At 37.9% G+C, this 27,164-nt stretch overlaps 1 protein-coding gene across 1 annotated transcript; it reads right to left on the reverse strand.

The window, feature by feature from the left end:
• Positions 1-1,545: 1,545 nt before the first annotated feature.
• On the reverse strand, positions 1,546-26,847 carry PUM3 (pumilio RNA binding family member 3). Its single transcript, XM_009279942.1, has 17 exons — positions 26,738-26,847; positions 24,659-24,841; positions 22,720-22,855; positions 21,888-21,963; positions 20,990-21,083; positions 20,702-20,768; positions 19,967-20,141; positions 18,114-18,217; positions 17,503-17,581; positions 15,760-15,858; positions 14,578-14,631; positions 12,886-12,966; positions 10,622-10,764; positions 9,638-9,860; positions 8,501-8,588; positions 6,484-6,574; positions 1,546-1,798 (listed from the first exon to the last, which is right to left on the reverse strand). Exons 1-17 carry the CDS (start codon positions 26,826-26,828, stop codon positions 1,669-1,671), a joined length of 1,914 nt encoding a protein of 637 aa, XP_009278217.1. The 5' UTR covers positions 26,829-26,847; the 3' UTR covers positions 1,546-1,668.
• Positions 26,848-27,164: the final 317 nt, after the last annotated feature.

Below are 27,164 nucleotides of genomic sequence, written 5' to 3' on the forward strand. Positions count from 1 at the left end.
CTTAATGCCAGTGCCAATCTGGTCTGATTGGGATTAACCTTCCAGTATTTACTACTACTCATAATCCTAGGTGGAATTAGAGGGAAGCACAGTCAGCAAAGTATCAGTAGATCAACAGATACAAACAGAAACAATGTTAGAAACACTTCTCCTAATTATAACGTTCATGTACTGCTTAAATTAACCTAAGTAAACTATGTATTACAACTTGCTTTATGATTTTTTTAAAAAATTTGCCTATTCAGGTATCTTGTAATTTTTTTTGTACTAAAAAATGTTCCCCCTAGACAGGACCAGTGAGAAGCAAGAGATTACTTATTAAGATGAAACAATGTATTTCATTGCTTTGGATAAACTATTTATACTTAAAACATACACATCTAGAAAATGTACTTAACAATTCCAGCACCTGTATACATACAGGTGGTCCCTGGAGAACCAGAGTATTTTACCTCATGCTAAGCATGCAAGTGTGAGTCTCAGACTGGGTAACCTGATTTTCATGGGTGCTGGGCACTGCAGTTCCCGATGGACTGCAGGAGTAGTTGTGGATTATCATGACCTCCGACAATACAGTCAGTAATTTAGGAGACTGATTTGAAGCATGTAAAATACGGAAACTTAAGGCAGTTTACTTAACCACTGGCAACTTCCAATTAGTTGCACTGTACTTTATGTTGAGGAAGCTGTATATTACGAGAAGTAACGGCTAACTATCTGCTATTAAAAAATGGAGCCACATCCTATCAGGCGAAACAACAGTAAAGAGTGACTCCTACAGTTGAACATTTAATTAATTTGGTCCTCTGTTTGGATCAGTCTATCAGCATGGCATTAAACACCACCAGGGTGTTGTATGAATGCCTTACCAAGAAAGTTTTGGTGGTTTTTCTTCCTTTGCTTAAAATGAGAAAATTAAATATTGGCTTGATTTTTCTAGATCAAAGTAGGGTACAGTAGAAATCAATAGGACACTTAATTTGATATCATGCAGAAGTAAATTAATCCCTCCCCTAATACAAGGAAGACACCAAAAAAACCCCAAATTCCTCTGGTTTATTAGGGCTTAAAAGTCTGTACTTTTCAGAAGACTTAAGAAAAACAAAACCAAACTGTGGTTCATTGAAATAGTCAGCCTCTCCTTCAGGACCTTCTTTGAAAAAAGTCAGAGACACTATTTTCATTCTATTCTTGTTAGTTCCTGAAGGATGAGAGCCTCCATCACTCCTTCACAGGGTAAGAATGGGACTTGAGTTGTTTGTCTGCTTTGTTTTTTGAGGAAACCAGGAGGGAAGGTGATTAAGGACAAGTGTATTTGCCCAGTACACAAGAGTATCTACAGAACAGATGCTTCTGTTTCTATGGTAACTATGATAACATACATGCAAATTTTAACAAGACTCAAAACATTGTTGTGCAAGTTATCAGGAAAGATTTAACTTCTTGATTACATGTTCAGAAGTTTCCACTAGCTCTTAAATCTTGAGATTTCAACCTCTGAGAACAACCAATTACCGCACACAACAGAATGAGTACAACAGACAAGTTGTTTTAGAAATGATTTAATTACAAATGCATACACTGCTTCTTAAAACAACCATGGTGCAAAATCTTACCAACTCTCAGTTGGTTGCATTGATGTAAATCGTCTTTTTAGCTTCATTTACACTAGGAAGTTAATTTCTCCAGTAATGCTTCTATTCCTTTTGCATTTTTATTCAGCTTCAACTTTGGGACAACCTTTTTCAGTCCTTTTTTGACTGTATTTGCCACCTTTTGATCGGTGCTCCGGAGAAGGCTACAAGAAAGGAAAAGAACCAAAGATGTCAAAGGTCAGCATGTAGGACATAGGAAAAGAAGCTGTCCATGTAAGGAAACAATAACTATTTAGGAAGAATATAGTTCACGGCAGATTCTATCACCTCCTATTAGAAAAAGACGTAAAACTTTCCGGAAAGCATGAAACACCAAGTGAGAACACAACCAACACAGGATAAATCAGACTGGAAGGAACTGCAGATCCCTACTCAAAGCAGGTTCAAACATTGGGTCAGACCAGGCTGCTCAGGGCTTTACCCAGTCTGGGCTTAAACTCCCCAAAGCAGGAGACAGCCCAACCTCCCTGGGCCCCAGCCCCACCACTGGGCTGTCCTTGTGGGGAAAAGGCTTCTCCTTATCTCCAGCCTGAGCCTCTCATGTTTCAGTTTGTGCTGCTGCCTCTCGCCCTCCAGCCACACATGCACTGCTGTGAAGAGCCCAGCTCTCCTCCATCCCCTCGGGTGCCAGGAATGCTGTTGAGTGCCCCCAAATCTGTCCCTTCTCCCAGCTGAACCAGCCCCGGTCCCACAGCTTCTCCTCCCAGGCCAAGGGTTCCAGCCCACAACTATGTTGGTCACCCTCCATTAAACTCACCCCAGTTGTTGATACCTTACTTGTAATGCGGGTCCCAAAACTGGATGCAGTGAAGTACATCTAATACACATCAAGTACTTTCACTATTGTACTTCTATGCTTCATTTAGTGCAGGACTACAGAGCCCTACCAGTTCTGTTCTTTTTTAGATGTTACTTTTGGAAAACAAACCAGCTTTCCCAGATAACTTTTCTTCCCCAGAAACAAGGAAATTCATTGTAAGCTGTAAAATACTATTAGGAAAGAAAAAGCTTCTGCACTATCCAGATCAACCTAGGCAGTGATTGTCCTTCTCCCCTTCCTTCAGGTAATAGTGAAATGTTCTTGGATTATAATACAAAATCAGTAGAGGTAATGGCACACCTAATTTGCTACTTCAAAATGGTAAGTGAACATTGCCTAAAAAACTTCATCTCTTCTACAGCCAATGTGTGCAATCCAGAACAGAATTACAAGTTGCACGGGTATACAAATAAACTACAGTTGGAAACAAACTGTAACACCCATGTACTGGCACCAAGCAGGCTGCATGATACTACAAGTCTTTACAATCCCTAGGATTCTTCCAAACGGCTCGCAACTTTGCAGCTACCTAAGAGCTTGTTTCTTGCCTACTTTTTAGTCATGGCAAGCTGAACTGAATAAGACAGAAAAGGAATTAATGTAGTTTAAGGTGAGATTTAAATTTTGTCCCCTTAGGACTCCAAATCCTGTGCAGGATGGCAACACTATAGGCAGTAAAGCATGGGATGCCCATCTGACACCACCACTATTTTCAGCTACTTTATTCCTTGATTTATTTCTATGACTAACAACTTCTAGCACCAACTTCTGTTACACTTTTAGCTATGACAGTACTACTTAATCAAGAGGCCTTCTTTAAAATTGAGTTCATCACTTTTTCAGCTTTTCTGTGAGTCACGTACCCCTGGTAACACTGAGAAAATTGAGAGTACTGACAAAGGATGTGCTGAACACATTGGTACTTAACGTGGAGACATTCACATGGTTCAGCACCAGGGACAAAGAGCATACAAAGCAGCAAGCCACTCTGGACTGCATTTTATGTATTTCTAAAAACTAATTTAATCTGCCAACAGCTATACATGTAAAGCTGCTTTCAAACTCTTGGTAGCCACAGTTATTTCAAGATGCGCTATTTTTAATATAGAACATCTACCTGTCTGATAATACAGCCAGAAGGCCAACATAGGTTGTTCTTTTTTTAAAAATTATTATTCTGAAAGTTATTCTAAGATCTGGTAAGCAGGTACCTATGTATTTTGTGGATATAAAATATAACTTTTACAGGTTACAGAAATGACATATGGAAATCAGTACGTCATTTGGTGAAGTACATTTTTATCCATTTTCTACCCTGATATAACACATCATTGACAAATTCAAAAGTACTGAGGAAAGGTCAGATGTAGAAATGTAAACAGACCAGCATCCATGACATTTAAGTACTTACAACACTTTATTTACACTAAGCTGAATTGTAATGTGTGCAAAGAGCCCTCTCATGACCTTAGGACTCTTCATGCTTGTACTAGGTCAGAACCAGGCCCCAGATTTTCTTATAAAAATCAAATTAAAAGCAAGCAGGGCAATAAAAGGAGAGCGTCCAGAGGATACCAGGTAACTAAGCAATCAAGCACGCAATGAACTGCTCATAACTGGTGAATAAGCTTAAATGACTAGAAAGCCAAAAATCTAAATGGACTGACTGGGTAATTCTGAGTTTCAGATCTGCATGTAAGTGATAGATGGCTTCCGAAAGCCAACAACAAAACAAAAATCAATCGTAGCTTCAGGGAGAACTGAAAATTACCTCTGTCTGAGGGATCTGAGCTCCTTTATGACAAAAGAAGTATCTGAATATTTTTTTTAAATAAGAAGGTTTTGTAAAACTCAACAATTATTTTATGTAAAAAACATTGCAGTTACTGTCTATACCAGACTAAATTAAATTAATCTTTGCTGTATGATTTAGGTAACCTCTCGACTTCAATGCATGCAGTTAAGCAAAGATGAGATTAATTACTACGTGTTAGCAAGGTAAGCAGGTGTCACATGAAAAAAGCAGCTGGTTATGTTCTTGTGTTCTCAGTTGCCTAAACAAAAGGGCACCATGCCTAAAGAGTCATCAAGAGAAGCTCAAACGACAAAGGATTCAGATTTAATTAAAATAAAAAAAACCCTAAAACCAACATTCCAGCAAACAAACACACACTCCTCCCCCATACTTCTATCTCTCTTTCCTGTTAGGTGAGTTTCAGTATTGGTGAAAAATGTTCTACTGACAATCTGGGAGATAACCTACCCTGCTTGGTAATAATGCACACTTGTCGAAGCCCCACCCTGTAGTGCCATGAGTAATAGCAGAGAGGGAAAGACTGACATTCCTCACAGACTTTTCCATAAAATACATCACTCCTGTGCTGGTTTTTGCTAATAAGCAATTACTAGTTTCCTGTTTTTTCTGTAAGTCTTCAAAACCTATTAAGAGACTGTTGTCACGGTGACAGCCAAACAGTTATTAAAGTGTTATACATGGAAAAAATTCCACTAATTTACTTTGCAACTTTATTTGAACAATCAAAATAGCTTAGTACATAAACCAGCAACACCACATGTTAAATGAATCTCCGCAGCCTTGAGTTAGGAGAAAAAAGTACAAGCATTAATACACTGTCCGTGAACAAGCCTTTATAACAAATCTCTACTGAACATCTGTGCACAGCATCAGATAACTTAAAGGCGTTACATGCATTTATTGAATTCTAAAGGCCTGTTATGAGCGGCAAAGAAAAAGTGTTACCATTTTAGCAGCTGAACAATCTTAACAGCCAGATCCATATGACTATTATGATGTTGCATAAACTGGTTTTGTATCTGGATTGCAACTAGTCTTCTACTACCAATTCTTCTCACTAGTGCTCTGAATGATAACGACTAAACAAAGTTAGAATTAAACTCAGATTAACTAACAGAAGTCCTGTTAGTGAAAACAGCTTTTGATTCACCTTGCAAAAGAGCATGAACATCAAAGTAGCCTCACTCTAAAGTCATAAAGAGCAGAGATGGAAAGCAAACAGCAAGGAGTCTAAAGTAACTTTAGGAGAGGGAGAAGTGGGGTGGAAAAAAGGGAGAAGAGGTTTTTATTTTTCAAAATCATGTTGTCTGTTTGAATTGTTTGCTGATTTTGGCTTAGTGCAAGTCTTTATGAGGAGCCACCAGTGCAACGCTGACCCAGGAGTTCCAGAACACAGACCACACACTTCGGGCTAAAGACAAAACCTTGGGTTTCTATAACCTGACACTGACAGGTAGTTACAAAGTGAAAACAATGATGATTAAACACAGCTGTTCACATTTGATAAAACAAAATGTTCATGTTAGTCCGATTCCTGTGGGGTCTTTCTGATCTCACTAGTTGCACGGTTCACTGCTTTGAAGTTGTGAGCCAGTTAGCTCATCATAAGCCTTTGCATGGTCTATTCCAAACACTTGTCTACTTCAGTATGAGACATACTTAGGCTCCATAATTAAGGCTTCAACACAAAGCAGTAAGTTACCTCCCCTCCCCCCGGATATAGAGCGTAGGGTCCTTGTGTTGATCTTCAACCACAAGCAGTGGATTCCCCCCCCCCCCCCCCCCCCAAAATCTGGATTCTTGTGTGCTGCTGCTGCCAGTCACAGATATTTCAGAGTTAATTATTTTAATGCAGCTATTTGTGGAGTGCTCTTTTGAGAATTTTGTGCTTGTAAAACAAGACATAGTAGGCACAATTTTAAAAATAAGTTTGATTTTTAATCTTAAGATTTTCCAACATTGAGCTACTTCCTAGTACTGCAAAAGCCTGAGCTCAAGGAACAACCTATGGAAACTCTGGCTTGCATTTTTCCAGTACCCTGTTCCATCACAGACCTACCAGTGGCATGAAAGACAGTACACATTGAGCAAAAATTGGTATTTTGCTGGTAGGAATTTCAAATGATGTTCTCTTAGCTGTTCAAGAAATTAACGCTGGAACCTAATCTGAAATAGCCATGTGCCTTACATACCAACAAAGAATAATGGCACCTCGATTTACTTCTGCCCAGGTCTTCATATTCTCAATACCAACACGTTCCACCAATGTTCTTCCAAAGCAAACTGTAAAACGTGGAAAAGGGGTAGGGAGAAGAAAAAAATTAGTATCTTTACACAAAGAAGCCTGTTAAAAGTTCTCTGCAGTTGTGATTCAATCAAATAGTTTTTAGCCACCAAGTATTCACAAAGTTTTGCTCTCACAAAATAATTGACTATTCAATGCAATGAATACCTTTGTAGATGTTTGACTACTTCCAAGTATTGCTTAAAATTAGTTAGTCAATAGCAGCACTGTGTGAGAGTTTACTAGTATAAAGCAGGCAAACTTGCTGTTTCTTTTTAAAAAGGGTGTCAAAGGCTATTCATGTCTTAAAGGTGGCATCCACTCCAAAGAAAGAACTTGCTAAGAACGACACCAACACAAGAGATAATTGTATGCAACATATTAATACATACACACCTCTGCTGAGGAAAGCTACATTTTTAAGCATCTGACTCTACAACTGAAGAAACAGAATTTGCACAGATGAAGTTACTTAAAACTTCAGAGCTAATCCCCCATTGATGCATGAAAACCACTAGGAACCTTGTTTCTTTCAGCTGTACTGATGCTACAGGGCTCTATTTCTTCAGTAGCTTTGAAAGCTTAAGTTGACTTGCAGATTCATTACACTAATGGCATATGCAAAAGAAAGAACCTAGGCTGACCTCAAGTCCCCAGCTGAATTTGGAGAACTGAACTTCAGGAAAACTGCTCTTACAACTTGTGTGCTGAGCAAACTTACCAGTAAGCAACCCAAAAAAACCCTACCCAACCCCAACAAACTCCAACCAAACACTGAAGCTATTTTTCACTGTCACTTTAGATCAGAATTCCATCTGAAGAACAGGTCAGTTTTTATTCAACTTGTACCCTACATGATAACAATTTGGTTGTTTTTTAATGCCAATTCCATAAACTCAGAGCAACAATTCTGAACGGCACACTCTTTGGAGGAAAACAAAGACACCAAAGGGAACAGCTTGTGTTTAAAATGGGAATTGCACAATGTTAGCAGAAATAAATCCAGATAACTATCATCATCTCAGTTAGGCTAGTCTCTGAAAGACACTCATATAAAACTCCCCTTTGCACATTTTTAATCATCCACTTGAAAAGTAGCAAAACAGCCTCCTTTCAGAAACATTTATTAAAGCCCAACTAACTCTTATTTTTAAAGGAAACAGTGGATAACTGAATGTAGTAAGAAGAAAAGAAAAAAAGTTTAACAAGGTCTGATAATTCTACAAAGAAAAAAGCCCCCCCCATACAGAGAAGTTCCCTCCAGATTATACCATCCTACCCCCACCTCCTTTCATTTTTTGAGGTTTTTGTATGAGAAAAAGTAATCTCTATTAGGATATGGTGATTCACAAGATTTTACAGTTATGTAATAAAATAAGTTTAAAAGCTAAATTAAGATGAGAACATCTGTGCTCAATCTCTGCCTTCTGGGATATAAAATAGCAAAGATGTCCTATTTTTGTGCATGAATTATTGTAATAACAGTTATAAAGCATTCACCCAGCGGCACTAACGAACACAGTAAAGATTACAGTTTGGCTCAGAAGCACTAATGAAACAAGTCTTCCTGTTAGAAAGACTTTACTTTTTCTATTATTATCCTTTAAATTGTTGTGTAATTTAGCAAAGCTACCAAGACATTTTAAGCACAGAAGTGAACCCTGCCCCAAATACACAGTAAACCCCTGAGAAGAAAAAACAGACCAGTACTTGCTTTGAAGAAAAAGCAAACATATCCTTAGCATTCTGTTCATATAACAGCTCACAACAGCAAAAAGATAAAAGCAATGATCTTAAAGGATATGTTAAATTTTCCATATATTAGTATATTCAAAAGAAATAAATGCAGCAATCTTATTGTAGGTCAGATAACTGATTACTCCGAAGTCATAATTTGATCAAATAAAGCTGAATTTCCAGCATACCTTCTTTTCCACTCTCTCTCATTTTTTCATCTTGCTCTATTAACCATTTCAAAACCAGATGGCCTGCTGGATGCTCTGCAATGTGAAGCTTCAAGGGGAAAAACAAACCAAAACAAAACCAAATTATAATGATGATGTTTCAAAACGCAGTTATGTGTCTGTCCTTAAATATTCCTGCTTGATTTATCCACTCGGACACCTCATCACACTGATCCATTTAGTCATCACCTATGCAAATATCAACAAGTATTCACATACTTGCATCAAACTTATTTAAACTGACCAGTTTATTTTTTACCACCTTCCCTGTAACATCTGACTTTCAGTAATATTAACCATATCAACCAATGTTTCATCCATCCCTCCAAGGACTTCATGCTTACTGAGCTGCCTCTACAAGAACTTCCAGACTTTCCACATTTTCACAGACTTGAAAATTCACTACAGTATGGTTCACAGAAAATCACAGAAAACATGAGCAGTTCATGTAAAATTCTATAAAATGGGTATCTTGAAGGGGAAAGACAGAGCAAATTCAGCACAACTATGAAAATCTGGGGGGCATCTATCTTTATATAGCGTACACAGCATTTTTCTTTTTCTAGTCTACAGACACATATCTGACTGAGCTTAACAAAATAAGGGAGGGGCACATTTTGAAGAGAAGGTCATACTGTAAAGACAGACAGCTTATCTAAGATCTTTCCTTGCATGGAGATAGCATACCTGAAAGCTAAGAGGCCCTATCATTCTCAGTGTAAACAGCCAAATGCACTATAAAAATTTACTAACTGCTTGATTGCATAGAGATAACATTAAAAGAGAGACTGTGTAACATGACTGTCAGCTACCTTCCCACAAAGTGCTTAAAGCAGTTCTGAAGATTCAAGATCATGAAGTACCTTGCTCTACAACTCAGATGAAATGCTGGCTCAAGCCTTCATCACTCCAGATGCAATAATCATAAACTATGAAGGGAAAATGTCAGAAAACAGAGACCACGTCTAATGTATGAGTGCTATCGGGGCAGTACGTTGATGTCTTATGTAAAGGAAAAAGTGTGCAGACTTCATTTTAGTAATACAAGATAAGCAAATGCTCTGCAAGATCTCAGCACCTTGTCCTCCGTTACATTACCTGCCCATCACGGCCACCTGGAACCAGCTCTTCTGCTGCCAAATTAGCAATTGCATCTAGTGCAGGCTGGATGTCACCAAGAGCTGTTCTTAAGATGTCAGCAACCAAGACAAAGGTAGCTTTGTCTATCACTACCTCTTGGGTATGTTCTTGCAAATATTCTAGCAAGGGTGAAGAAATGGCTTCCAAGAGTTCACGGCGGCGGAGTTCAGTATTCTTCTTACTGATGAAAGAGACAGCACATTACTGTAGAAGACTTGCTCTGTATGCACATCAAGCAACAAGAAATTCAGAACATATATGCTATTTGAGACAGCTATAAATTATTGGAAGATCAAAATAAAGCATTATTCTTTCCTCTGTTTCACATATAATTAAACACATGTTGCACACACATTTTAAGAACATATGGAGTGAGAAAGTGTATACTGTTTAAAGCTGACTGCCAGTAAACCTCAGAGTTTTTTGTTAACAACGATAATTTAACCTGTTTATTTTCTGTTCATTCTGTTATCTCAACTACTGAGATATATTTCTTAAACAGCTCACTAATCATCTAAAATTGCTCCTTCTTCAAAAGCTGATAAATATAAATGTCAATACCAGAGTCTGAATTCAAATTAACAATTTCCATTTTTATTGCTAGATTTTGAGATGTACTTTTATGCAACTCAAAACACCCATAATGCATATTAAAAATTTTCTGCTACGCCAAATTTGATATATGAGTTTAAACAAAGAACACATCACAATTTTTGCACTTTACAAAGGGGGAAAACTGCTGATCAACAATACATTGCTGGTCACCAATAAATAAGGATTACAGACTAACATAACTAATAATACTTATGTATTACTTATATGTATTCACATTACTTAACATTTATTATGAAGAAAAGCTGAAATTAAATCAAAAATGACAGAAAGTTGCATGAACTCTTCTAGACTTTAGGGAAAACAACTTAATCTTCATATCTGAGTTACCTATAGGCATTTCCATCTCCCTGTTGCAGAAGCGTTATGATTTCTGGAACAAAATGTGCAGGGTCTCTAGGACTGAGCAAGTACAACAAGACCTTCTTTCCATATTTGTTGTTTATTATATTGGGCAAAGAAGCATTTATTTCCTGTGAAAGTAAACAAACAGCAACAAAACATTAATCAAATAATAGTTTTGAGTCATCAGTAATTACTGATTACTTTTCAAATGCAAAGCTTAGGAATGGAAAACTACATACTATCAGTAAGATTCATATCTGCTTGTGAAATTAAATAAAAAAACTCTAATCAGCAAGAAAGTTTGGAGAAGCAAGAGAAATAAAATATTAAGGTTTAAAATGCGTTCATCAGATGCATCACTGTCACCGATTAGAAAATACTACAAAAGGACAGGATTTGTTTTCACTGATACATACAATTACAAAGAACAACACATATTCTGGTATGTCATACGCTGTACAAATATAACCTCAGTAAAAGTCATAACCTCAGCAGACCAGACATACAAAGGATCACCTACCACATCACCTAAGAGTAATCACTGATAACCATGCTGACTTTCAAGGGAGTGTACATAAGTACCTAGACAGCAACGACAGTCCATGGGAAGGAAAAGACCATCTTAAACTGACCACAGAACATGCACCAAGAAAAATTAAGTTTCAGTAATAGAACAAAGCTGACTTCTGCTGGGAGTATTATTTGCAGTTTATTTGAGCATCAACAGAAAACACTGGGCATTCCCCAGAGGTTAGTTGTTGGATAGAAGTAACCACTTCGTAAACTGCAGAGTGGGCACCTCATACACTTGTGCACTAGTATGGCTGAGGAAGAAACGCATTAATATGCCGGGGAGTTCTCTTGCTTATAGAAGCGTGCTGCTATATTCAGATGGAAGCACCTATATTAGTCCATGTGTTTGTACTCAAATATTTGCCAGCTTCTCAATAAATGCCCTTTCATACAGCAACATGCATTTTATGCAAGTTCCAAGTACCACTAGAGAATCCTGAATGCCATCCAAATACTCTTGACCATCATGATAATCCATTCCTGGCAACTTTGAATATACATATAAAATTAATGATTATCAAAGCAAAGGAGGGCTGTACAGAGCTCTGGGCACTTTCAGCGTATTTTGCAGGCCATAGCCCTTAAAAACCCTTTTTTCCACCATGAAAATCCTTCCAGCAACAGCTAGAAAAAGATAAATAGAACAATTTAAACCAATGTCACCCTTTATTAAAATGGGGCCTGGTTGGTTGTCTTTGAGGGAATGAGAAACAGAGAAAGGTGGTTGGAAGCTGGCAGGAAATGGTAAGACAACATTCTTATTTCAAAAACATTGCTTAAACCTAGGTGAAAGTGAGTTTTGGTAAACTAAGATGAACATCAGTTTGATACAGCACTGTAACTATGAAAAAAACCCTATTACTGTAACCTTCACATTCCAGGCATGGAAAAAAAAAAATCTTTTCTGAGGAAAAAAAAAACCCAAACCAAAACCACATTCTGTTTTCTCAGCATGTACATTCAGATTCAGATGTATGTGAAGTTCATTTATCAATTAAATGGATGACAAAGGTGTTGAAATATTTCAAAACGTAAAACAGGTAAAGAAAATATTTAGTTTAGTACAAATAAACACAAAAATCTTGTGCACTTCGAAATCAACCTATAACACAGCCATTTTGCATAAAAGATAATAGACACATTTTTCTTTAAATCCTCCAAAAGTATATTTCCCCCACCGATTCTGTGATTCCGATGAATTACAGAATTTGGTCACTTTCAGTGCCAGAACTGTGAGAAAGTACCAGGAGAAATGGTATATGCTTTGCCTGTAAAATGGATAAGGTGACGTACTCATTCTGAAGTTTTCCACCAATTTAATCTCTTGAAATACTAGCAGAGCTCAAACTTCTATGACAAAGACACTGACTTCAAAGAGATTCCAGTCATCCATTAGCCAGAATGAACAAGTCCAAAAAGGGTAATTTTCAGCAAGCACTGAATCTAGCTTAAAAACTAATTCAAATAAATAACTGAAGGGAACATATGAAAGTGCTGAGGTCTTCTGTGAAAAGAAAAAAATAATCATGATACACAAATATAATGAAACAGAAAAGGTGGAAAGGAATTAAATGGTTTGAAAAAAGCAGATGGATTCCTACTTTCATCCTCCTATACACTGACAAACACACTGACACTATTTAGTATACTATTCCAGGAAAAATTCAATTACTTACAGATATAATTAACTGTTTCACAAGTTTAGTGTCATCAATGCAATCAAATGCTGCCAGCAAGACCAGATGAGAAAATTCACCCTGCAAAGATGAGACATCAGAAACCACATGCAGTCAAGTTCTACAAATATACTGATTGACTTAAAATCAACATTTCTGAGAGTTTGTCTCAAGCATGACACAACATGAACCACAAGCAAATTCTGCCTACTGTCACAGAATGTGAGAAGCCCAACATTTAGGCTCTCTCTGCAAGCAAGGCTTGTTAAGAGAAGCATGTTGTTAAAACAAAGGTAGATTAAGTTGATCTGCCATTATAAATTGATATACTGCTTTATCACACCCAAGCTATTAACCTAATCCTATTGTTCAATCATCATTTAAAATCATAGGATTTGCGTTGCAGGAACATTACATACAGATTTTATTTCTATGGTGGATTTGCTTAAAACTGAGATAAATCACATACCGTAATTCTGGAAATCATGTCTCTGCAATGAGCCACACAGTCTCCACTGCATTGTTGGAAAGCAAGTCTCTAGCATACTCAAAAAGGGCACAACCCAGTTCACTTGTATGTCAGTGAGACTCTACATCAAAGTGAAGTCAGACCTTCAGTGCTCCAGTGTTGTTTTAGCTATTATTTACCCACTGTCTCATATTTCTATATAATATGTATTTTATAAAATAAAACAACTCATTTATTCTGGTACTAGAAAATTATGGAGAAAAACATTACTTAGACCACTACTTCGTAGTGCCCTACAAAGTGGGATGCACAAGACAATCCACTGTGGTGCAGGAAGAAAATATTTTTTTCTACCGTTAATAAATATATAAAAATAACCACTGATTATCTCATCCTTTTAAAATTTCTATTTCTGTGTATGTTTTATAATGTATACTAGTACAGTAGTACATGTACATAATTTATACATAAATATACATTTATTGGGGATGCATGCTCAGGGTTGTGTGATCAAAAAAGTTTGGAGACCACTGACTGAGACCATGTCAACTATTACTAAACAGAACAATAGAGCAAGCAGGAAGGGAAGAAGTTCAAAAAGCTTTTCTTCAAAGTTGCAGTTTTGCCCAGCACTATGAAATCTGGTTGCAACTGTTACTCTATTGGTGCTGCAGTCTCCAAACATACATGTTACTCAAGAAAAAATTAAATACAGACTTCTTCTATTGTATGTCATTTCAGCATTAATTTATTTTGAAGCTTCCTGACTTAAAGAGTTATTGAGCATCTTACAAGAAATACGCACATTTAGATGGCCTTTCCAATGACATCCCCAACACATCTTAATTTTTGTTCCTCTTCTGTATACATGTTATTTTACTCCCAACCAAGGAGAATTAACCAACAAGCCATATGAAGATGCAATATAAAGTTGGGTGCAAAAACAAAAATTGTAGAAAAAAAATTTAGGACTTATAATTAACTCAGCTACTTTAAAGAAGTATAGTACTACATGTAGTGCCCTCAATGAAGTTTCTCGGTATGTCTCTAAATATTCCATGAAGTTCAATATACTTCATATTATCTAGTACATCACCACTATTTTAAACCTACTTTTATTAAGATCTCACAGTTGTTTCCAGTACCAAAGCACATTCAAATTAGCCTCTATCAAATCACTTGTGTTTCAGAGACTATGAAATAAATAGTTAATGAATACTCACCGTTGCTATTTTTTCAATGTATGTCTTCATGGTTTTCACAATTACTTTTCTGTCCTATCCAAAAGGAAACAAGAAACTCAAATGAGCCTATAATGCCAGTGATTCTGAACAACTAAATTGTTATTTACACCTTCAAAAAGATAACCTTCAATTTGCTTACTAAAGCAAAGGCTATTTACTAAAGTCTCATATTTGTACTGTTAGTCAACACCTAGAATCAGTGTGAAGAGGTCAACCTGAACCGTGAAAGACTCAATCCCCGGGAGGCTCTGCGATATGTTTAAAAGTACAGCCCACCAACAGGAGATGCCAAAAAGGGCAACTTGAAAAAAACAAATAAAACAAACCACCACATATGTTCACCTGTATCTTGTTCATTACTTACAGAAGAAGAATGCACTTCAACTCTTCATTTGGAAAGAAACTTATTCCACAGGACCCGAAACTTTAAAGTAGCAAGGACTCTAGCCTGTTGCAAAACCCCTTTACTAGCAAGATTTTTTTGGCAGAAAGTTTCCTCAATGCTTGTACTTTGGCTCTTGCAATCACTGCTCAGTCTTCTTCAGACCAATTACTACCCCTAGACCCTAGCAACTTCATATTTTTTTCTGCACTCTTTAACAAGCAGACTATTTTCATAAGTTGTCTTTTTTTTTTTTCCCAATACAGAAAAAGATAGGAGGCATTACAATATTTCCAAGAGATGATGGCATACATTACACCTAAAGTATTTCAGGATACCGTATCAGCAGAAGAAACTAAAACACAGTTCCTATAACATTTTCTAAGTCTTGACATTCCAAAGCCAAACATCGTTCCACATTATGACTTCTTTACTGTCCTCTCCCTACTGCCAATTTCACCTGCATTAAGAAATCTACAGGATGAATGAATGGCCAATAATTTTAAAATGGAAAAGCTTTGTGTCATCGCCAAGAACTCTGCTAAAAATAAAAGGAGATGCTTCCACTATAAAAGTTCTAATGAAAGCATTTGATTCACGAAAAAACTACTGCTTATATTTGCCAATAGGTAAAGTGGGGCCACTTTCTAACCTTGCTCTTAAATACTTAACTGCATCAAAATGCGCGCTGGCAGAAGAACCCATGTGAGCAATCATACTCACAGTCTCAGACTAGACTGTTATTAGAAAGGACTGGGCAGACAGAAATCAAACATTACCTTGGGAGTACCATGCCATAAGCAGTGCATCGCTACTCGGGCTCCATCATGAGTGTGTGCCAGGTAGATGACAGCCTCTCTGACAGCTTCTATCATTTCCTGGGGAAGAAAAGGTGATAAAGCAAAAAGGTGAAAGAAAAAAGACATGAGAAATCTCAAGGCAGGTGGGCGAGGGCATGAAAGGATTTTTTGTCTGCCCACAACACTATGGAGAGCATCACTGGCTCTACAGGACCACTCTCATTGCCTTGACCTATGAAAAACAGCCTCAAAAGGAGTCCAAAAGACTGTAAATGACACAGCTTTCTTCTTTCAAAACTACACTGTTCATCATATTAATCCTGTGAAATTAGAACTGTATTGAAGCTTGTCAGTTGTCCTATTACAGACAATTCAAGGAAGGGTGCTCAGAACTGAGACTAAAATTAGAGGAGACAAAGACAATTCATTTAGGAAGTCTTTGAAGGTGATGCAATTTATTTATACATACAGGGTATTAGCCAGAAAGCAAGAAGAACGAAAAGGTCGTTTAAGCACCAGGTGATGTTATAAATCAGATATGACAAGATTCAGCCAAAAGTTAGTCTCCATGTCAAAGGAATGAGGTTCTGAAGCCATCTGACGAGTAACACCATCAGCCAAAAAAGAAAAACCAAACAAAAAAAACACCCCTCCAGGGTTACTAGATACTACTTCTGTTATTATCTGATAGATTTCTTTGACATGAAGCTCCCACCTATCTCCCTTCCTATCCCTAACTGCTTCTCACTTTCTCGTCAAAGGTTCCAAGCATTTTACCATTTATTTAGAAACTGCTCAGTCACAACACGATTGGTGTCACTAGCTATATGCACAAGCAGGAACAGATCTACAAAAGGGATTTTCAAACCCCAAAGAGAATATCCATGTGCTACCATGTCTGCACAAAAAGCCAAGCAAGGAGGAAGAGATATGCCCTTACTCCCCTGATTCACACAAGACTCTGAATCCAGAAGCGTTCTCTGACAAAGCATTACATGAAACCATTCACAGGAACCTTTTAATTAGGTAAGATCTGGACTCAGAATAGGCCATGAATAGTCCACCTCACTACCCTTAGCTTTGGGTTTGTTAACAGTAACAAAAAAAGAGTTCAGGAGTCCAGTCCAGCAGAAGTAGGTAAGAGACAGCAAGTCTAGAAGGCTCCACCTGGCCTGGAATGAGATGGTGCTGAACTGCAGAACCAGGGCAAGGCTGATGGACACAGCTTGAAGACAAGTGAAGTCAAGCAGGATACCAGCTTATACAATGTCACACCATGCAGATGGATTTAGGCCATGAAGACAAAGTTTTGGCTGCTGACAGAAGGGCCCGATCTGATTGTATTTTGTTTTTTGGACAATGGCTAGAAGTGGTTGATAAACTACATGCTGGAAAGCTAAGCTACTGGAAGCAATGTCCCTGGCTTTAATTATTCTCCAGCTATTCAGAAGGACCAGTTAGCATGGAGAGAAAACAAAGTCATTCCATTAGATTTTTTTTTTTAATGCAAATATCACAAACACTATTGCTTTAGTGTGAAAGTTCACTGTGACTGTAAATCTCCATACAACACTACTCCCCAACCATTTCTCTGGAATCGCCAGATATGTAAAACTCTGTAAATGTAAGATGTGTATTTTTGTCTAGTTACCTTACAACACTTTCACAACAAGATTAAAAACATTCCACTGAAAGGCAAAAGACAACAAAAAACATACTTACGGATCTTTGTTTCGGAAGAGCGTAAGTGAAAAAGTCCAAAAATACTTTATGCACCAGTGAGTGCTTTATCACAGCCTCTCTGTATTTGGGAAGAGGAAAATAAGCAAAAAGTCCCCAAGTAATGGTTTTAACATAAGCTAGCAATACTTCATTTGTATTTAAAAAAGAAAAAGTTAGGCAGCGTGGTGTGCAGAAAACACATAGTCATTCTGGATTAGGCGTTTAGCATTTACAGTATGTGGAAAATTCTACCAAAACTTACAAATTCTAAAACCCAGAGAAATATTTTCTCCTAAAGACCACTGGAGAAGCTTATCCAATAACACATTATGGAAGCACACCACACTGTGGGATTTCTACCGATTGTTTGACTGGGGCAGGGGACACTTTAGTTTATAGAAGTGGAGTTCAAAATTAAGGCAAGATATTCATTACGACACTTCAGACAAAACCACAGTTACTATACAACACAGCAGTGTTACAGCTTAAAAGAGTATCAATATCACTGCCATATGAGCTTAAAAGAGTATCAATATCACTGGGTGTTTGTATGTCAGAAACAGACCGGTTCATGCTAGATTGTCACGCCTTAAATGAACTTTTGTCCTTACTTTTGTGCCATTGGTGTAAGAATCTGTTTCATTTCATCCAAGATGGCCTCTCTCTTTTCAGGCTGAGCTTCTAACACTTTACCCAGTGTTGGGACAACTGGTGTCTGAAATGAATGCACAATCAGAGGTTTAATCATTCCCACTAAGTATTGGAGTTCATAGATTATAATCTTTAGTCCCTTTTCAATCAAAATTCATGAACAATATCACAAACAAACTGAATTTTCTGCAAAACTAACAGTTTTTACAATTTTAAAAACAAAAAGCTTATCTACTTTGAGTATGTCAGAAGCTGCATACTTAAGTTTCTACAAACTGAATATTCATTATTAGCAAACAAAAGCTACTTCTGTGGTCTGAACTGTTTTTTGCCACTTACGGTCAGCTCTTCATGAGACTGTCAGATACAAGGTAAAATACACAAAATTGGCATTGTGTTAAGGGACTCCTGAGCTAAGCAGAAATCCTGCATGACAATATGTGTATGTCAGGGTGCAGCACAGCAACAAGTCAATGAACTGAGAAGTTAACCAAGGCCCAGGAAATTCCAGCTGAAGAACAGCAGAGGAGGAATATATACCATGTACATTAAATACAAAGTACTTCCTGGTATCTCATCTAAACAATTACACTGGTAACTCTTGTAAAAGAATCTGTTGTTAGAAGAACAGTCGGACTAGATAGAGAATTAGAAGAAATGTATTTCTAACCGTCCCTGCTGGTGGGGGGGAGGGGGGTGGAGAGTTGGAGGCAGGAGGGGGAAAAGTGGACCACACATTTCAAAACTCCAAGAAATTCCAGGTCTCATTAAGGATTACATCGTAATTTCTTATAAACCCACATACTGTTGAGTCTCAGGTTTGCACCGCAATGTAAGACTACTTGAGGCACTCACGCCAAGAATGCTAGAATGATTGAAGCTAATGCTGGACTTGATTTCAGAGGCTGTTTTACTCCCAGTACAAATTACAGCCCACAAACACAGCAAACACACCATTCTTATTACAGTGTTGCAAAATGCTTTATTAAAACTTACAATAACCTGTGAAGAAAAAAATAGCAATAAGGTTCAGAAATGATCTGTTAATTTCTTATACAATTTTAACAGAAATCTTGGGTAAAAGTGTGCTGTGTTGTACACCATGGTGCAGAAGTCACTCTAGTGTAGTTAATAATTGCATAAAACAGTTTTGTACTTTGTAGCAAATAAAACTATTTGTGCCTCTAATGGAAACCAACTTTTCAAGTCAGCAAGAAAGAAGGAAAAACAAAGTTAAAAGAAAGGAGGTTGTACTTTTTAAAAAGGTTCCCACTGCCTGCTGAGGATCTACATCTAAATGGTTTCAAGAAAGTTTGGACTCAAGTCCTATAGCCTCCATGGGAAAAGAAAACAAAGCCAAAAATTAAGCCTAAATGACATACCGTATACAGATAGAGGCACATTCTGCCTAGTCAGTTCTCACGAGACATAAGTCAGTTATGACACAAAAGCCATCTACAGCATTAATGGGGAATTAAGCCTAAATCTTATCTCAGCAAGGATGACCACTTCAGGCTGGACACTACGACACTACAATAACTGCAACTATATGATATTAGACTGTCTTTGATGAGCAGAGTAAGCTCATACATGAACGTAATATATCTTACATAGTTCAAACTGAAAAACACAACAATTTGATCTAGAATAGAAATGTGCAAGTAATCATTACATTTAAACATGCTAAACTAGACTATGTTTGGACAGCTGACAGAAGTTTAATCAAAAGAAACAGTAGTAAGATAGGTAAGGTATTACCACACAGCAAGTTAGATGCTAAAACACCTTAGACTGGAAAGTTTTGAAACGTCACCTTGTAAACCTGGAAAGTGTTCCCATACAGTTCTTCTGTCAGCATATTCCTCTGCTCCAGAATGGCTTTGTCATTATATGCATATTCCACTACAGCAGATGCTTCGGCATGACGGAGCATTTTTTTCACATGGCCTTTAAAACTTTTTATTATTTCTGCAACTTGTGGTTTTGTCCTGTTGCACAGGGAAAGATAGATAGCAAGAGTTAAAACTTTGGGGATAAGCTGACCTATCAATAGTTTTATTTTTGGAAGTGCATTTAGATGATAAGTTTTAGCATTGAAACCAGGAAATACATGCATCTGGATCAGACTTATGGATTTGTGAAAATATAGCAAGTGAGCCAGGAATCTGGAGAAATCATAAGGCATTTTGAGGGAAAGAAAAGAAACGAGCGGATAAATTCTACAGAATAAAAGATGCCTTCCTCAAACACTAAGCAGAGAAAAATTTTAAAAGGCAGTTTTTTGTATAAGGCAAAGATCAACTTTGAGCATATATTTGAGCTTTTTTTGGCATATGTTTTCCTCGATGTGTACAGCTTTAGCTTTACTTTTTGCAAAAGGAAAACTGCTGTTAGCGATACCAGACGCTCTCCTGTCTTGTCACTATTATAAAGATGTTTCCAGAAACGTATTTTTTTATTCATGATCAATGCACTGTAGATTAAGAGCAGCATTCACACTGGAAATGAAACAATGCAACACAGCTAAGCAAATTCACTTCATACTCACCCATACATAAGAAACTTCTTCACAATATTTCTGGAGTATTTTGACTTGCTCAACTCTACTAGGCTATCTAGAAGAAGGGAAAAATATTCAGCTGGTTTGATTTTTCACTACATTAACGCTACAAAACAAGATGCCATTATTTAAATAAGTTCTAAGAGCTCACTAGGAACAATGCATCATTTCAGCAGAAAGTTAAAAATATTCAAGAGAAAATAATATGGCTTGTTTTAATGCATCGTAAAACCAATACAGAAGCATATAGGTAAAATGTAAATGGAAAGAAAGTACCTTTCAATTCTTCAAATGTCTCTTGCCTTTGCTTCTCATTACCATACTGAATAAAGCACTGGATCACTCGAGTTGAATCATGGGCAAATGCCAGCTACAGGACAGAGATATTTCATTATCCTAGGCCGTTCAAACGGCATTATGGACTGAATATATTTCAATGCACTTGCTCCCTGATAGTTTTATGCCACATGTAGCATGTAATGCCAATTAGAAAAGTAGTTACCTGTTTATAACAAATTACGTTTTAAGTTTTTTTCACTGCTTTGTAAGTACTCTATCAAACAAAATATAGACAATACTTGCAGTTGCTGAGAATTAAGGACATGCCTCAAGTTTTTAATACTGAAAGAGAACCATGAAATGGTATCTCATTTTGTCTCATGTTCTTTGTAATTTCAGAGTGAGTGTGACAATACAGTTCCACTTTGTCATGGAACACCAAGAATTACTTTAAAATCCAACATGTATTTCACTGCAAATTTATACATTTCAAGAATTAAGCGGAAAGACTGTTTAGTATAGCTAAGTCTCCAGACACTAACTTCTCTAAAAGAAAGTTGCAAAGCAAAGATTGTAATTAATCAAAACTCTGAGTGGCTGTTTTTGAAGTTCAGTTAACACAGAATTTCACTGGACTAAGGCTGCTTGGCAAAACAGACAGTCTTATAATAGCCAGCTGATAGACAAAGCATCCCAGGACTACTGTCCTGAAATCCAGGTGTCAAACGCAGCCTTTCAACCCTGTTTTTGTTCGTTTTTACTCACAGTTTAAAAAAATTCCCTGTAGCTTTTGGAAGAACAGGCTAGTACTATATTATTAGAAGTCCATTTATATTTCACCATTCTTTAAAGAAGCTTTTGTGAATTTGTGCACTATGGCATTAGTTTTTCTTACACTTTTAATTTTTCCATGAAGAAGCTTCTGTAGTTCATTCATTAGCTTTTCTCGCTTCTCCTTATCGCATTTCTTCCTACAAGCAAAAAAAAGTAAAACAATCTTAATTGAGGAAGCAGCCTTTTTGTAGCATGATTCACTTTTATCTATAAATTAAGACGCGAGAAGGTACAAAATATAATTAATTTAGCTCCTGCTAATCCAAACTTACATTGTCATTCATTAAACCTGTATATGGATGTAATTACGTACTTTCAGTTCCTAGAAGCCAAACCAGGTTTCCACCCTTTAAAATTATTCTTTTCTGAGTAACAATATTATTAAAAGGAAGATAATCTCAAATCTGCAGCCAGAGCTGTCTACAGATCCCAAGATCTGTAAGCATCTTACAGCCAAAACTGCAAAGCACAGACACTAAGAGCAAGTAAAATTAACTCCTCTTTCTGATGTGGGGCCCCAGTTCTAGAATTACACCTGTCCAGAGAGAGTATACAAACCTCCACAAAAAACTCATGCAGTGATCCCACTGCAAGATCAGGCTGAATCAGTATGTGGTCTGTGCTTCAGGCTTCAAAAAATAAGACAACTCCTTAAGCATTTACTCACAAATTTTAGCCTAAAATACAAGTGAGCTCAATCCAGATATTTCTAGCACCATGGGTCACCACACTCTGCTTGAACCATCTACAGAATTGCATGTAATGTTATCATTCACACATGGAGTTTCACTGTGGAAATATAGTTTCATATAATTACAAGATGATAAAGAGAGTCTTCTTGCAACTTACAACTAAAAGCCAACTGAATGAAAGAAAAAAAAAATCATTATTACCTTCTCACACTTTCCCATATTTGCTTTGATTTTACAATTATGTCATAATTACTTTTATCATTAAGTTGTCTGGTTTGCTTTAACTCCTTCCTTTTCTTTTTGAAGTCATTCCACTTAGGCTTCTTAGAATCTGACCCTGAAGACAAAAATAAATCCATTTTCCATGGTCAATAAAAGAGGAGCAATGGACTCCTTTATCAGTATAAACTCTGGCAGCTCTGTGACTTGAATTGCTAACAATTCAGGAGCTTTGCCTGCAGTTACCCAGCTAGCTAATACGAAAGCATAAATATTTAATAAGTATGCTACGCTAGTAATTTTCACTTCTAGAATACTGGAAGAACAAGGCAAATGATGATTTTTCCTCAAAGCTCTGTTAAAGTATGCATAATAAACCTCTAAATAGCTTGAAAATTGACTCAGAATGCACCTAGCAGCCTATGACTGCCCCAGGTAATTCTCCCTTTTTAGTTCATCCTGTACTCATACATACCTTTTCCCTCTCTCAAAAGAAGAACTCTAACTCAGAGATACATACCTGAAATCTCAGAGAAAGGAAAAAAATTAAAGCCTTTTTACATGCTTAATCTTTTTATTCAGTCAAATTCCTTAAGCATGGGATTTTACCATACAACAGCTATACACTGCCACATAACAAACTCAGTTAAGGTAATTTTATAGAAAGTGCCACAAATGAGTTATGGAAAAACTTCAAATATCTGATTTTAGTTTTATTCATACCTTGACAAAAACCATCATCTTATATCACATGGTTTCACAGAAGCAAGTCATGCTAACCAGTAGTTCTATATGGAACACTGAAGACCCAGCTTTAAATTTTTAGACCTTAAAGCACCGCTTGTTGGTATTTAGCAGCATGCACTTAACTGTCTTACCCACCCAAAACCCATGCTCTCTTTTTACAAAGCATATTATTGATTTTTTCTATCACTCTCCTAAAGTAATAGTGACAAGCAAAAAGAGTAACACTTTGCTTTGGGAGCAGCGCCACTGTGCAATACACAGCAGCTTTCACAGTTATTCTTATAAACATTTAAAGGTTTGTTTGTGATGGTGTTTTGGTTTTTTTTTAAAGCAGCTTAATACAAACATCCTGTTGCTATTACATTTCCAGACATCTAAATATCAACACCTTCTACTGTTCTTCAATCACCTAACATTTTTCTGCAGAACTTCACAATCCCTCACTTCAGATTCCACTTCTCATTTTAGTGCTGTTCAATTGTCGCAGTAGAGCTTTGCTTCACAGCAGAGGAAGGAACAACATGAAGTTCTCATGTACCAGAAACAATATTAAAAAATAAATCCATTTAAACAGTGATAAAACCAGACATTTATTTAGCCTCTCTGCATAAACACAAAAATAAGCTGGTTTGCTGTAAAATGTAAAAAGCAGCGATAACACCGACGATGTCTTTGTTTGTTTAAGAGGTGTCAGTTTGGACCACAGAAAAAAAATAATATAAAGGATAATCAACTTTGTTTCATGAATTTTGGTGTTCCAAATTTTATAGCCAGTACTTTCAGAACAGAGGATTAAATTTCTGAAATGGTCTACGAAAAACTGTATTTTCCAAATTTGTTTGAAAACAGCCAGTTACAAGCTAGCCCCTTAATACTGTCATTAAAATAATCATAGCTTTATGATGGCATACCAATTATTTAAATTTGCTACTGCATCTTTACTTTTGAGTTCCAAGAAAATTCATAACTGTTGATTCTCATGACTTTGGCCTCAAGCTTAGTCAGGTGAAGTAAACTTTTCCACAGCAAAAATTAAACATGAAGTAAACTTGGGAGTCATTCAGCCAATCTGGAAAGGTGATAACAAGGCAAGGAGAAAGAGGAAGACCTAGATGAACCATGTGTTTCCCAAAACCTAGTTTCCATTGATATCCAGGCTTAAAAGTCTGCTCACCTCCCTCTTCACCATCCTGGAGCTTCCTCTTCTTTGCAAGCTTTTCTGATTGCTGTTTATTCTTGAATTGTTTGACACTAGCTTTTCCAGGTCTTAACTGTCCTTTCACAAATTTCTTGGAAATGGATTTAGGCTTTCCCTCCTCATCTCCTTTGTTAAGAAGTTTCTTCGGTGGACCTGAATCTATTAACCAACAAAACAGAAATTAAAATGTTATCCTAGAGATAATGCTGCTTCAAAATAACAAATTACTACTGTAACAAGAATTAAACCACTTTGTAATAACAATTATATATAAAACAATAATTCTTATATGCTTCTCAAAGCTGGTGTTTTCATTGCATTCCCTGGGTGTCCCAGTTTTCCCTAGGGAAGTTTTGCCCAGGCATTATTTTCTGGGCAGCAGTATAACAGCCCAGGCATAAAATGAATTATTCTAAAATAAGAATTTCACCATCTCTGACATCAAAGTCATCAATCCCCAAATCGTCTCTTCACAGTTTATGGTCAGAGCTGTTTTGACATCATCTGTTTTAAGCAGAAGAGAGCAAACACTGAAAGGTATCTTCTCAATCCTAACCCACAGCATTTCACACACCCAACTTCAAATACTTTTTCTTAATGTGAGAAAGTGAAGTCTAGAACCAAAAAATTATCAACTTCAAATTTTTAATTAAGAGTATTTTAGGTCAATCAAATAGAGCTGAAGGGCTTGCAATGCAATCTATTTAAAGCATTTCAGCTTTACTTTTTCCAGGTTATTTGATCATACAGTCAGTATAGTTTTGAATGCAAGATAGAATCATAGAATGGTTGAGGTCAGAAGGGACCTCTGGAGGTCACCTGGTCCAACCCTCCTGCTCACACAGGGCCACCCAAAGCTGGTTGCCCAGGCCCATATTTGGGTGGCTTTTGACTGTCGCCAAGGTGGGAGACTCCACCATCTCCCTGGGCAACCTGTGCCAGTGCTCGGTCACCCTCACAGTAAAGAAGTCTTTCCTGATGTTCAGAGGGAACCTCCTGTGTTTCAGTTTGTGCCCACTGCCGCTGGTCCTGTCACTGAGCACCACTGAAAGGAGCCCAGCTCTGCCTTTGCACCCTCCCTTCGGGTATCTGTACACATTGACAAGATCTCCCTGAGCCTTCTCTTCCCTAGGCTGAACTATCCCAGCTCTCTCAGCCTTTCCTCATAGGAGAGATGCTCCAGACCCTTCATCATGTTCATAGCCCTTTGCTGGTCTCTCTCCAGTATGTCCATGTCTCTCCTGTACTGGCAAGCCCAGAACTGGACACAGCACTCCAGGTGGGGCCTCACCAGTGCTGAGGAGAGGGCAAAGATCACCTCCCTCAACCTGCTGGCAGCACTCCTCCTAATGCAGCTCAGGATCCAATTAGCCACCTTTGCTACAAGGGCACATTGCTGGCTCATGCTCAACTTTGTGATCACTGGGAGCCCCAGGGCCTTTTCTGCAAAGCTGCTTTCCCCCAGCATGTACTAGTGAATGGAGTTGTTCCCCCCTCAGGTGCAGGACTTTGCCCTTCACTCCTTGTTAAACTTCATGAGGCTTCTGTCAGCCCATTTCTCCAGCCCGTTGAGGTCCCTCTGGAGGGCAGCACGACCTCTGGTGCATCAGCCACTCCTCCCGGTTCTGTGTCAACAGTAAACTTGCTGATGGTACACTCTGCCCCATCATCCAGATCATCAACGAAGCCGTTGAACAGGACTATACCCAGTATTGACTCCTGGAGTATACTGCTAGCTACCGGCCTCCAACTAGATTTTGTGCCACTGATTACCTCTCTCTGGGCACAGCCGTTCAGCCAGTTTTCAATCTACCTCACCATCTGCTCATCCAGCCCATAATTCATCAGCACCTCCATGAGGACCATATGGGAGACACTTTCAAAAGCCTTACTGTAGTCCATGTAGACAATATCCACCTCTCTTCACTCATCGACCAAGCTACTAATCTCGATATTAAGTTCACCAAGAAAAAAAGAAGTTTGAACATGCCTGTGCACAACAATAATCACTCAGCCAGGACTCCTATTAAGGAGCCTTCGCCTTCTTACCATTACCTTTTTTAAATTTCCTTTTGCCGTGTGGCACTTTTCCACGAGGTGCTTTTCCACTCTTCCCCACGAACTTCCGTTTACCCTTGGCTTCCATTGTGGCACCACTGCGAACGGAGCAAGAGACACCATTACCGGACCACCGTGGCTCCCCTGCTAACGATGTGAGGAAAGGACAGCCTGCGCTTCCCTGAACACAGGTTAACACACTTGACGGAGTTAAACCCTTCTCAGTGGCGGTGGCCCGTCCTTAGGTGGGCGGTGAGGGACCAGAATAGGTCCCCCACAGATCGCCACAGCACGGAGGCTCAGCTAGGCAAGACCGCGGTTCACCGGGCCTGGGCGGCAGAGGCCCCGGCCCCGGCCCCGCTCCCCAGGGATCCCCAGACCAGGCCCAGTGACAGCGCCCGGCAGGACGCAGCACGCCGCCGGC

This window comes from Aptenodytes forsteri, unplaced genomic scaffold, assembly GCF_000699145.1.
Source record: "Aptenodytes forsteri isolate BGI_AS27 unplaced genomic scaffold, ASM69914v1 Scaffold99, whole genome shotgun sequence".
Classification (NCBI taxonomy): Eukaryota; Metazoa; Chordata; class Aves; order Sphenisciformes; family Spheniscidae; genus Aptenodytes; species Aptenodytes forsteri.

Coding starts and splice junctions, on each gene's coding strand:
- PUM3 (XM_009279942.1), bottom strand. CDS start 26,828: ATGGAAGCCAAGGGTAAACGGAAGTTCGTGGGGAAGAGTGGAAAAGCA. Junction 22,856..24,658: donor CCAGGATGGTGAAGAGGGAG/GTGAGCAGACTT, acceptor TTTTGTCTTCAG/GGTCAGATTCTAAGAAGCCT. Junction 15,859..17,502: donor CTCTTCCGAAACAAAGATCC/GTAAGTATGTTT, acceptor TTTCTTCCCCAG/GAAATGATAGAAGCTGTCAG.